The 12152-nt window shown below is 44.1% G+C and overlaps 2 protein-coding genes across 3 annotated transcripts in view; one reads left to right on the top strand and one right to left on the bottom strand.

The window, feature by feature from the left end:
• Window positions 1-1101: 1101 nt before the first annotated feature.
• nkx1.2lb (NK1 transcription factor related 2-like,b) lies at window positions 1102-7784 on the top strand. Its single transcript, XM_041944659.1, has 3 exons — window positions 1102-1416; window positions 3423-3648; window positions 7033-7784. Exons 1-3 carry the CDS (start codon window positions 1102-1104, stop codon window positions 7782-7784), a joined length of 1293 nt encoding a protein of 430 aa, XP_041800593.1.
• A 3062-nt stretch (window positions 7785-10846) lies between these two features.
• uvssa (UV-stimulated scaffold protein A) overlaps window positions 10847-12152 on the bottom strand; it is a 33738-nt gene continuing 32432 nt past the window's right edge. For both annotated transcript variants that reach the window (XM_041944025.1, XM_041944024.1), the window contains exons 14-15: window positions 11936-12110; window positions 10847-11376 (exon numbers count right to left, since the gene is read on the bottom strand). In XM_041944025.1, the coding sequence (XP_041799959.1) occupies window positions 11283-11376; window positions 11936-12110 (269 nt within the window). In that variant the 3' untranslated portion in view covers window positions 10847-11282. The remainder of the gene's footprint in view (window positions 11377-11935; window positions 12111-12152) is intronic.

Raw genomic sequence — 12152 nt, forward strand, 5'->3', positions numbered from 1 at the left:
TACCTGTACAACACCTGCAACGTTTCGGCTAATATTTCACGTGCTATCCTACAAAGCAGTTACAATTCCACGTCTGTGTAGATGTAAACAAAGTTACATCATGAGGTCTGTGAGCTGGTGCGGCGGACTAACGGAGAGAAGCCAGCGCGAGCTTCCCGCTCTCTGGCTGTTTCTCCTCGTGCTCGATAGCGGACCAGCCGCACCGCTCCGCGCGCGCGGCCCAAGATAATAGACTATTAGTGGAAGTGGGATTAATTTGTAGCCAATTACAACCACTAGAGTTGAATAAATGCATAAATAAGGAGGGAGACGCTGACGGACCTGCGTGCGCGCGCGCGCGCACACACACCCACACACACACACACACAGACATATGTGAGTATATGATAGTGGGTCCTCGAGGGGCCGGCTAAAAACCAAAAAAGGTGTTGAGAGCTGCACGAGCTCACGAGCTGAAGGAGCGAGAGAGAGAGAGAGAGAGAGAGAGAGAGAGAGAGAGGGGATGGGGAGGAGAGAGGGGGCCTCACTTAACTAATGGGGAGAGAGGGACATAGAGAGAGGGCGCGAGCTAGTTTTAACTATTGGAGAGATAGATCAGCGTCCGTCCCGCCTTCAGCTCCTGTCAGCCTTCCAGCACGCGCACCCACCGGTGACCAGACAGAGCGCGCGAGGCTGGAGGTCGGGACGCCGAGCGCTGTTTATGTGTGTGTGCCAACACGGGATAACGGCGCCGTACAAGACAGACAGACATTAGATCACCGGAGACGTCGTGTTGGCCCGGTGGCTGCGGAGGATGAAGGGGAAAGAGTCAGAGAGAAGAAGACAGGGAGAAGAAGTTTAAAGTTTGACGGGACCGCGTCCGGTAGTCCAGTTAAAGCCCTTCATCCGTCCAGACTCTTACCTATGGGAAACTTTGACGGTCTGAAAACATCGTCTCAGACTGGATGCTGATGGGACCCATGAACCGGCCTGTGGTGTGAAGTTCTTATTTTGACATGAATATCATACAGTCCCGTTGAAGCGGTTTGGTCTGAGTTCATTTTTCACCGTTCCTGCTTTTTAATCCGGATTCTTAATATATGGGAAAGGGAGAGTAAAGTGATGAACCGGGACAGAGCGGTACCGGGGCCCGGAGCGGACGGGGTCCAGACCGTGATCAGCCGGGACAGAGCCGCAGCAGGGCCCGTGGCGGATGCAGTCCAGCCCGTCATGAGTCGGGACAGAGCGGTACCGGCTCCCGGCGTGGACGGGGTCCAAACCGTCGTGGGCCCGGACGGCGGAGACATGCTGGACGGAGGCGCCGCCGGGGAGAAGCGGCTCTTCGCCAACGCGGTGGCCGCAGCCAGAGATGCTCAGGTCGTGGAGAACCACTCGGAACCTCCGCCGACGAACCCGGTGTTAGCCGCGCCACAGCAGGTAGATGGGACCAAACTTCACGGAGTTTCTCCGGGGAAAGCGTGTAGCTGTCAGACCACAGTAACGATCACTTTGAAGAGTCTCAGGGTGTGAATAACAGGCGGTACATCACGCTGGATCGCTTGACATACAGAACAAGTTAAGACGGTAGCTACCGGTGCATGAAAACAAGCGCTCAGAGCATTTCAATAGGTATGATTGGGCAGGGTTACAGTGGTTCCAGATTGCGCAAATTTACCGCCTAGAATTAACTTTTAACTTCTTAAAAAAGTGAAAGGAACGAAAGAACTGCGAGTTTCTGGTATTTTTTTGATCTGCCTGTTTGTTTGTTTGGTTTTGTTTTTCTGATGATGTTGGTGTTAGTTTCGTTTTGTTCTGTAAAACGTGTTGGGCCTGTCTTATCACGCTGTGGCGGTGCGGTCCCAGCAGGCAGACCAGGCCTTAATTAAGATACAGCAGTAAAATTAACAGCCGATTTGCTGCAATGATGTGACGGGAAACAATAAAAAGAAGTAGATGCCATCAAACGCGTTTCCATGAGAGCTCAGCGGGAAACAGACTCTGGTCTTCTGTTGCGCTCCAATCGATGAAAAACAAATGAAAACACGCCAACTTTACAATTTCAGAAGTGTGTGATTTAATAGGATTTACAGCATGTAGGCATAAACACCATAATCTTTCTATTTCCCTTACACACTGAATAATTCCCAACTAAACGAAAATTCAATTAAGTAATAAAATAATAATAAAAAACGATTAAAAAAGGATGTATGTTAGTCCTCGAGAAATCTCTCGTATTATATCCTCGGAGCAGGTTTAATTTCATTGTTTTTAGATTACAACCCATATGAACTCTTCCGCAAATAAAGGATTATTCCTGTTAATCACAGCTCTGATCATGGCATTGTGTGGTTATTCTTATCAGCACATGTTAATAGGCCCCTGGGTGCTTTTCCCGCATGCTCCCTTGGATTATTTAAAGAGAGAATTATAATATTATTAATGTGGGATTATTCATGTCGACATGCTCCAGACTGGCCTCATTAATAAATGAATGATCCTAATCAGGATGTAGTGCAGGGGAAAGCCACGCTGAGCCACTGCGCCACCTTTTATCTGCTTAATACAGTTGGTCACCTTTTGGCTTGACATAAATCTAAAGGGTATAAATTCAGTGTACATATCTATATCGTGCAGTGAGCACGGTGTGCGCACAAACTGCTCAAACTGTTGGACTTGCGTGATGAGTGATAGGAATTTCATGGAAATCATAAATTAACGCTCTCATCAAACTATAGAAATAATGCTGTTATTTTCACGGTTAATAATAAAAAAAATAAAGGTTTGCTACCCTTTTGTGTTTACTCTGCTTTGCTTTCAACACTTGATCTGTATTAATAAAAATGGGATGGATTCGTTTTCCCTCTGATAGGCATACTGTTGACCGTTATTATCGGATATAAGAAACCTAGTTGATTTGTGTTCATGATGTTTGCTCTGTGAATACAGTTTACCGTCCGTTTTATTGGCTGTGAAGTGTGCGCTTCACACCGCTGTTTGTCTGCCTGCAGCTGATAGTTTGCCTGAATACTTTAACACCAGTTAGACTTACAGATATGGAGACTAATGTAAGTGCTGCATTTTACAGGCTTACAAGCTATGTATTACATTTATTATTAGTAGTATTGTTATTATTATTAGTATTAGTATTACTATTATTATATTTTATTTTTTTATTATTTTTTAATGAGATTGTTTGACAGTTTACATAATTGTAACAAGTGTTACAAATTAATGAGGGTATCTATAAATGAATACAAACATTTAAAAAACGAAAGAGGTATTTGAAAGAACATTTGGGAGATGTCATCCTACTTGAAACTGCCTCAGTTCAGGGTATCACATTCTCCTGACCGAAGGAGAAATCCGAATGAATCTGCTGTCTCGCGCTGAATAAGAACAGTGAGGCTTCTGTGAGTGAATAATTCCGATGTGTTGTTTGCCAGGGCCCTACCGGGCACCGGACCACCTCTTTCTCCGTACTGGACATCCTGGACCCCAACAAGTTCACGAGCAGCCGGCGACTCCAGCAGCAGCAGCAGCTCGCGAGCCACCGAGGCGAGCGCGAGCTGAGCGCGTGCGGAGCGGAGAACCGGAGAGGAGGAGCGGGGGAGCGCGAGCCCGGCCTGGAGCCCAGTAAAGGCTGCTACGGCGCAGAGGAGTACCAGAGCAGTGAGTATTAACCTTTAGATCCAGGATCCTGAGTGATCCACTTCATCTCCGGCCTTGAGTTTGCTTTGTTTTCCCGCCAATCGTCCCTGCAGAGCCCCGCTCTTTCTCTGGACAAGCGGTTTTAAAAACTCTGCTTCAATTTTTCGATCTCACTGCTTTTATTTTCATTTTAAAATATTTTTTCCTTTCACTAAATCTAAGGATATTTTAATATCCATTTTATTTCATAATTTGGAGGCAGTATTTAACCACACACACACCAAATTTCAGTGGAGATAACGGATTCTTTGCTTGCTCTTTTCTTTTTTTATTCGGTTTCTATTTCGGACATATTTTTGTGGTGTCATTTGGATTTAGTGTGACTTTTGTTCGCCTAATCTTTTTATTTTTGAGAGCATCAGATTTTCTGTGTGAATGCTGCTTTCACAGGACGATAAGTCTGGCAGCTTTCTATGCGTGGGTGTGTGAATAACCCAAAAGTTTTCCTGAGCGACACAAATGGACACACTTCTAAGTGTGTTTGTGACAGAACACTTGACACTCAGCCGAAGAAAAAAGAAAAACTCGTCGCCTTTAATTGAAGCTCAGTTAAAAGAGAAAAAGGGCGCGAGGTAATTGGCCACGGTTGGTGTGTGCGTGAGTGTGTGTGATCGGTACTATTGATTGGTGAATATCTGTTTCAACCAGCAGTCTACACTCTGTGTGTGTGTGTGTGTGTGTGTGTGTGTGTGTGTGTGTGTGTGTGTGTGTGTGTGTGTGTGTGTGTGTGTGTGAGCCTCCATTCAAACCCATTAGCTCCAATCAGCACCGTTTCCTGTGTGTGATGTTGTGCTGGTGGATCCGCTCCACCGTCATCAGCCTGCTGCTCAGCCTCGAGCCGTGCTCACTCCTCTTCTTCCTCTTCTTCTCCCTGCTTTGGGATTATTTCAGGTTTTTATTTGTCACGCGCTACTCTTTACTCCTCACGCGCTCTTCTTTACCCTTAAAGCCTATATAGATTCGCTTTTTATCCGACCTCTGGTAATTACGCAGAAGAAAACACGTTTTAAGTTTAAGATGATCTTTCCAATGTAGCATCAGTTTGGACCTAAATGATGAAACAGAATTTCCTCTTAGAAATGTTTCTATCGGCTAACGAATAAAAACCGTGCAGCGCAGAGAATACTGAGATTCATTCACTGTAAAAATCCGCTGAATGTCTCTCAAACGTTGTGTTCGTCCACAGGCTGTTCAGAACAAAGGCCAATAAATCCTGTTTGATTCTTTACAAATAACCCAAATCTGATCAAACACATGCTGAGCTTATTTTCATCTTTCAGATTTCAGTCAGAGCAACATTTTCTGTAAATATGTTTCTGGTTTATTCTAAGATATTTATAAAAATACTCACTGTCAGCGTACTGAAATTAAATTGATTTGGATGATTTCTGTATATTTTTCTATTTTAAATGCTGTAGCATACACTCATAAATACTGTAATTACCATTAACTACCAATTCATTCACCAAACAGTAAACTCAGTTTTTTATTTAAACTTCAGATGATTCAAATCACATATGTGCTTGAACATTTAACGCATCAAACCCTGGAACCATTTCATTATCAGCCTCAGCTTTCAGGAGAAAATGTTCACTTTTCCTTTCAGCTAAAAAGAAATCTTTCATCACTTTTTCTTCTTACATTTTTTTTCAATTCAATTTTTTTATTCAGCTGACCAGAAGTCTTAACACATTTAGATTTTGTTTTGTTGTTGTCAGAAAGTGAACGACGAGCTCACAGTGGATTTTATTTTATTTTATTTTATTTTTTTGGAGATAGAAGCTGATTGAAGACTTTTTCAGCTTCACAGATTTCATGAGGAACGCTTTTATTACGCATTTTTAATGTTGCACTTTTACTGGAACTGTGAAATGGTCGTGTTTTATTTTTAGGATTTTTAAATGTGTTTTTTGGTTTGTTTTGTTTTTTGTTTTAACTTCATAAAATTGTAAACATGCGTAAAACATGTGAGCATAATTTAATTTCACCTTGTCAGTGACTGAAGTGTTTTATATATATATATATATATATATATATACCAAAACACAATATAAAGTGAAATGATAAGGCCTGCATTTTGAACCATTATGGTCGGTCCTATATGGCTCTCCGTCACAATCTAGTTTGAACACCTTTGTTTCCTCAGCTGATGGGTGGTGTTGGCTAAATTCTTGAATAGATATATCAGAATACCACAGCAGACACACCTTCAGCTGACCTGAAGGCTACTTCTTAAAACATAAAATCAGGCTTCCACTATGAGGAAAGAGTCGGGGAGGGGGGGTTCAGAAGTGGCCCGCCTCTTTGCCCTGGGGCCCTCTAGCGGGTTCATCCAGCCCTGGTGCTGAGTAGACTCAAATGCTACCTCAGATCCAGCCTCCTAATTATATGATTCAGTTGCTAATTGGCCAATCTCCAAATGTTTGGCTGATAACAGCTCATAGAGAACGATATTTTCACGCAGCACTTTGACTAATTGTTCGATTACTTCCTCTGGAACTCGTTTGAAAGTTTTAATGATTTGCATTTAAATAATCTAATTAGACATTAAGGCACTACAGGCCTCAGTGGTTTTTATTGTGGCCGATTGTCGCTCACATTTCCACACCGCCACGTTAATTTCAACTATTACCTTTTATTTTATCATTAGGTTTATGTTCTATGCTGTCTTGTTAAGTTACTTTTTAATCAGCCACAGACCTTAAGTTATTAGTGTTATTTTATAACCAGTTGCCATATACTGTACAATATATTACACTAGGACAGAGGGGGGCAAAGCCAGCAACAAACGCGTTCACACCTGAGAGCCTTCAGGAGCCTCAGACACCCTGAAGGTCCTCAGATCACTGCTTGGCAATTTCATTTATTGTAAATGTAATTGGTGATTGACATCGCTAAAGCATGATATACATTCAAATGATGAAGGCTTTAAGACTGCACTTGAATTTTTGCACCTTGTTTCAAAGTGTAGATTGAGTGCTTTGTGTGTAGCATCCTGAACACAGGCACAATATAATGAAAAGTGCCCACGCCTAATGTGTCCCTGAGGACTTTTGGTGGGTTGAAAGAGAAGAATTTACCTGAAAAGTTTCCCAACATTTTCCTGTAAAGAGTGTCAAAGCTCTTTATTCACTGTTTAATATCAAAGATTAAATCTACGCATCTACTGCAAAGACATCCGACAGCTTTCTTTTGTGGAGGCCAGCATATAGTGGCCATTAGAGGAACTGCAGCCTAACACACACACATCATTACTGCTGAGTGTTTGCATCACAGCTTGCTTCATGCAGTTTGATGCTGATTATGCACTGGCTGACATTGTCTTTGTTGTGTGTGTCTTTCCAGAGGAAGGCTTTGTCTACAGAAGCCCAGATGAGGATGACTACCACAGATCTGGGACTCCAGACTCAGAGGCCCAAGACGGGCCCTACAGCAGTGAGGAGAGCAGCTCAGCTCTGCCCAGTAACGGAGACAGAGATCTGGGCCAGCACAGCCACCAGGACCCCGGCAGAGACACCACAAGCCCCGGAGGAGGCCCTGCAGGCCAGATCACCAGCGCCCAGACCAACGGGGGCCAGGGCCCGCAGGGCAAGCCGAAGAGGAAGCGCTCCGGCTCGGACTCCAAGTCGGGGAAGCCCCGCAGGGCCCGGACTGCCTTCACCTACGAGCAGCTGGTGGCGCTGGAAAACAAGTTCAAGTCCACGCGCTACCTGTCAGTGTGTGAGCGGCTCAACCTGGCCCTGTCACTCTCTCTCACTGAGACCCAGGTCAAGATCTGGTTCCAGAACCGCCGAACCAAGTGGAAGAAACAGAATCCCGGAGCCGACACGTCCGCCCCGACCGGCGGAGGAGCGGGAGGAGCGGGAGGAGTAGGAGGTACGGGAGGAACAGGAGGCCTGGGGAGCCTCAGCCCTCTCAGCCCGTCCCCTCCAATCAGCGGGCACCTGGCCATGCACGCTGGCTACGCCGGCCACCATCACCCCCCTGCCGGCAGCCTGGTCCAGCTGCCTTTCCTCACCGCCAGCCACGTCCTGTCCCCCTTCATGCTGGGGACGCAGAGCTACGCTGCACCCGCCTTCTACAGCACACACCTGTAGACACACACACACACAGGATGTCAGATCTGCACACCTGACCTGATCCTCAGAACACACTCTGAGCCCAGAGAGACTGAAATGTTTCTGTGTATGAACGAACTGCAGCTCAGCAGCAGACTGTCAGTGTTCAGCTCTGCTCTCCTTTTTACTACCAACATTTGAAGGCTTTAATTTCAACGGATTATTTTGATAGAATGTGAATATCTACCAGAAACTGTACATAAATCTATGTTCTAGCTCCCTATTCCGAATGCTGTTTTAACTACGTAATAGGCAAATAGTTTATTTCTTTGTTTTTAAAAAAAAGTCTGTATGAATATTGAATGTTTATTTATGACTTTAGGAATGGCTTGATCTATTGTCAGTAACGTGTAACTCCAGCTGTGATTGTTTTCACTTCTGTTATTTATTGAATTTCTTGACAGTTTCCATAAAATCCTTGAATGTACTGAATCCTCAACTCAACATGATATCGTCCTTTGATATTAAAATATTAAAATAATGACAATTAAACAGTAAAAACTAGCCCTGTGAACTCATTCTGGTGCATAGAGCCGCATGGTGGCTCAGCATTAGCTGGTCTTCTCTCAGCAGGAAGGTGCTGGGTTCAAACTGTGGCCTCCTAGCTGTGGCCTCCTAGCTGTGGCCTGCTAGCTGTGGCGTGCTAGCTGTGGCCTGCTAGCTGTGGCCTCTCTCTGGGAACATGTTCTCCAGGTCTGTGTTGGTTTGTTCCCACAGTCCACAACGCGCAGGTCAGGGGCACTGGAAACTTTCTGTCTTTATATCTGAACAGTTCAAATTAACAATAACCAGACTGAGGCTGTACTTAGATACAGCAGTTCTTTGAGCTAAATGCTAATGTCAACATGCTGATGTGCTCACAGTGACAAAGCCAGCATGGCGATGTTTAGCAAGCATAATATTTAGCATTTTAGCATGTTGACATATACCATTTACTAATTGGCAAAGAAAGTAATGACAAATAGTTGATTTCTAACATAAGTCATTAGTAGTTGGTCATAAAGCAAAGTACTGGACAAGTTACAATTTTGATCTGATGGTTGCGCTAGATGAAAAGTCAGAGGATCGCCAAAGTCAGGATTCATCCGGTGAGGGGGGGGCAGACGTTTCACTCTGAACCAAAAATTCAACCTTGAAGAGGAAAAATCAGGAGGCTACCAAGATTATTGGGATATAACTTCTGTAAAAAATATAGTAAAATCTGGAAATTTATCTAATATTTGTTGGACCAGCCAACAGACCAGCATCACTATCCCTCCCTGTAGTTAGCATGGCTAAAAACGGATATTCAAGAGCAGACGTTCTCAGGTCAGTTTGATCTGATTCAGTTCAGCTCAGCGTGATGTGCTGGCTTTCCAGAACTCACAATCAGCCCTTTTCTATTTTGTTCAACGAGTCAAATACTGTAGGTCTGGAGCTGTGAACAATCAACCAATCAGAGCGTTCCAAGTGGTATAAAGAATGTGGACATCGTCTTCTTATGGAGCCGAATGTCAGTGATGGTAAAATGGCCATAAAAACAGCAACAAGCGCACCCATGGTTAATGCTAACCCATCGGTTAGCTGCCTCAGCACAGAACTGCAGCATTGTACTCCTGTAACACTGTCAGAATCCCAACACAAAGGATCAAAGTCATTGCAGAAGAACCAGAGATATCCACATCTTTATTCCACACATTCTTCTATATCGCCAAAACTGGTGCCTACATTACCCACAATCCAAGTTGACTGCTGATAGTTTGGTCAAAGATTTGGTGTACTATGCTACTGTAGTCTGGAGCGTCTAGCCTGCAGGGGAGATGAGGAGCGAGCTGCGGCAGTCTGCTAAACTCACTTCTTTCTAACTCCACAGGAATGAATTTCCTGCCAATTGCCAGTGAAATCTGACAGACATCAGTATCAGCATCATCATCATCAATATCAACAGACTCTGTGAACAATGTGAATCACTACCTTGTGTCCATTTGTGATTTTTATAACAAAGTGGTGCACTGAACGCTGCTCTGAAACTCCATCCAGAGCCATCAGTCTGCATCCTCCATCCTCCATGTTTAAATGCACTTTAGTTAACGACTCTGTGCTGGAATGCTTCCCTCTGGGGATACTGAACATTTTTTCACGCATCACTTTTGCCATTCGCAGCGTTCACCACATAATTACCACTCGTTACCTCTTCTCACAGCAAGTTCTCTTTGATACTGTCGGCAGGTTCATGCCTCTCATGATGGTGTCATTGGAAAATACTTCTCTACTTCTAAATACTCCTTCTCCTCCCTGCTGTGTCCCTGCCAACACCGTCACTCGTTAACCATGAACAGAAGAAATGCTCCACATGCTGTTTCCCCACAACACAGTGTTCCAACACACAAATGCTCCTCCATGGTTGTGCCATAGACTGGCAATTACTGCGCTAACAGCCAGCTGTCATCTCCCAGGATGAGTTACCAGCGGCCGCCTCGCACATTTTAGGGTGGTGTCTTGCACCGACAACACCCAGGGGGTGTGGAGTTAAAGATATGGGTGTTCATCAAGAATTTGCATTGTGGGAAACAGTATTTTTAGATCCAAACTAGAGGCTTAAAGTCAGGATATCTCTGCCTCTGTGGCTTTGGTTTGTACCTTTCTTCAGTCAGTCTCTATCAGGCTGTGGCAGAGGGCTTGAGCTGTCCAGGGAGGGGTTCTGTTGCATGTGTTGGAAGAGGTAGTGTTTGTTTTTATATTCATTGTGTATTGATCTGTAGGTATTTTGTCTCCATCTCAGTCATCTTAGAGTAATCACTCACTCACAGCTTCCATTGAACCATTCCTCCATTCTGATGATCTGATCTGAGAGGAAAAACTTTACGCTGAGTTAAAGTGCAAACAGCAATTAAACTAGCACGGAACTCATTCCCAAACGATCACATTCATCTTCAATCATTTCTACAGTCCTTCCTGTCCAGACTTTGTCCCAGTCGGTCTGGTGCTGCAGGTCTGAGTGCTGAATTAACCCTGAATTAAGAATTAAGTGGAGGACAGGACAAAGACAAAACACAGCAGGCTGAGGAAAGATTTACAGTTTACTTCTGGTACAAATCTTTTTAACCTGCATCATGTTCATTTAGAATACATGGCTTTAAATAATTAAGATGACATACAAAAACATACAAAAAATCATCTAGAAAAAACACAAATTCAGTTAGTTACACATAATGAAAACCTGATTTGGCTGATAGAAAGGCAATATCAAGAAAAGAACAAAAGAAGTTCCTATTTTCTGGTACCTGACAGTTATTCATCATGTGTGTCAGAAGCTGCACATGTTTGGTCAGCAGAGGCAGAACACACATCTTAAAAAACACAAGTAAAATCCTTCCAGCTGAGTCATAGTGTTCAAACAGCGTTTAAATAGCATATCAATCACAGTAATCTCTTCAGTTACTGTATGTGCACATCAATAAATTAAAACCTTTCCTTCCAAAAAAATCTGTCTGGAGGTCAGTTGAGAGCATAGTTGAACTGGTTGGAGAACTTGTCATGTTTTCTCCGGTCAGATTTACTCATCACCTCAGCTACTCTGCGCATGGTGCTCCTAGAGGGAAGGACAGAACAGAGAGAGGAGAGAAGAGAGGATGAAATGAGAGAGAGCGAGAGATTTAAGAAAAAATCACAGGTCAAACCTTCACACACTGAAACGATTGCAAAGGAAACCCATAAGGCTACAGACTGTGTTCCACATACAGTAAAAGAATATCTGGTGACTAAACATCTAATTTTGACTGTTAGATATTTTAAGGTGGAATGCACAACCATCACAGTACTGAACTAGGGCAGTACTGAAATAATGTTGTCTGTAGTGTGATGTGGCCATGATCGTGTAGACAGAAAGTGCCTCCTGCATCGTCAGCTACACTGTGTGGGGATTCAGATCGACATGATGACCCATAATACCACATCAGCGTCTGGACTGGTTTCCTCACATTTTAAAGGGACCCTACTTTGATTTTACACGTAAAGGTCAGTGAACTCATCATGCAGTAAACTACCCAGCTGGAGCTCGTGCTGGTGAGTTGAACTATGGCAGCTTTGGTCGAAAAGCCGGGATATCTCGCCAGTGTCATAACTGTGTGGAAGTGCAGGAAGTGACGTACTTGTTGAAGACTTTTCTCTCCAGCCTGGAGCGGGCCGTGTTGGTGCTCTGCTTCAGATCACTGAGGTTGGGGTATTTCTTCTTCTTCCCTTTTCCCTTTTTACGCACCCTGTCAGAACCCAGGTCTTCCCCCGTTGCCGCCTCGATGTCTCGCATTAGCTCGGCATCACGCCAGTCTACAACACACAGAAAAGAATCATTCGACGGTGAAGCAAGAA

Source organism: Chelmon rostratus, chromosome 9, assembly GCF_017976325.1.
Source record: "Chelmon rostratus isolate fCheRos1 chromosome 9, fCheRos1.pri, whole genome shotgun sequence".
Taxonomy (NCBI): Eukaryota; Metazoa; Chordata; class Actinopteri; order Chaetodontiformes; family Chaetodontidae; genus Chelmon; species Chelmon rostratus.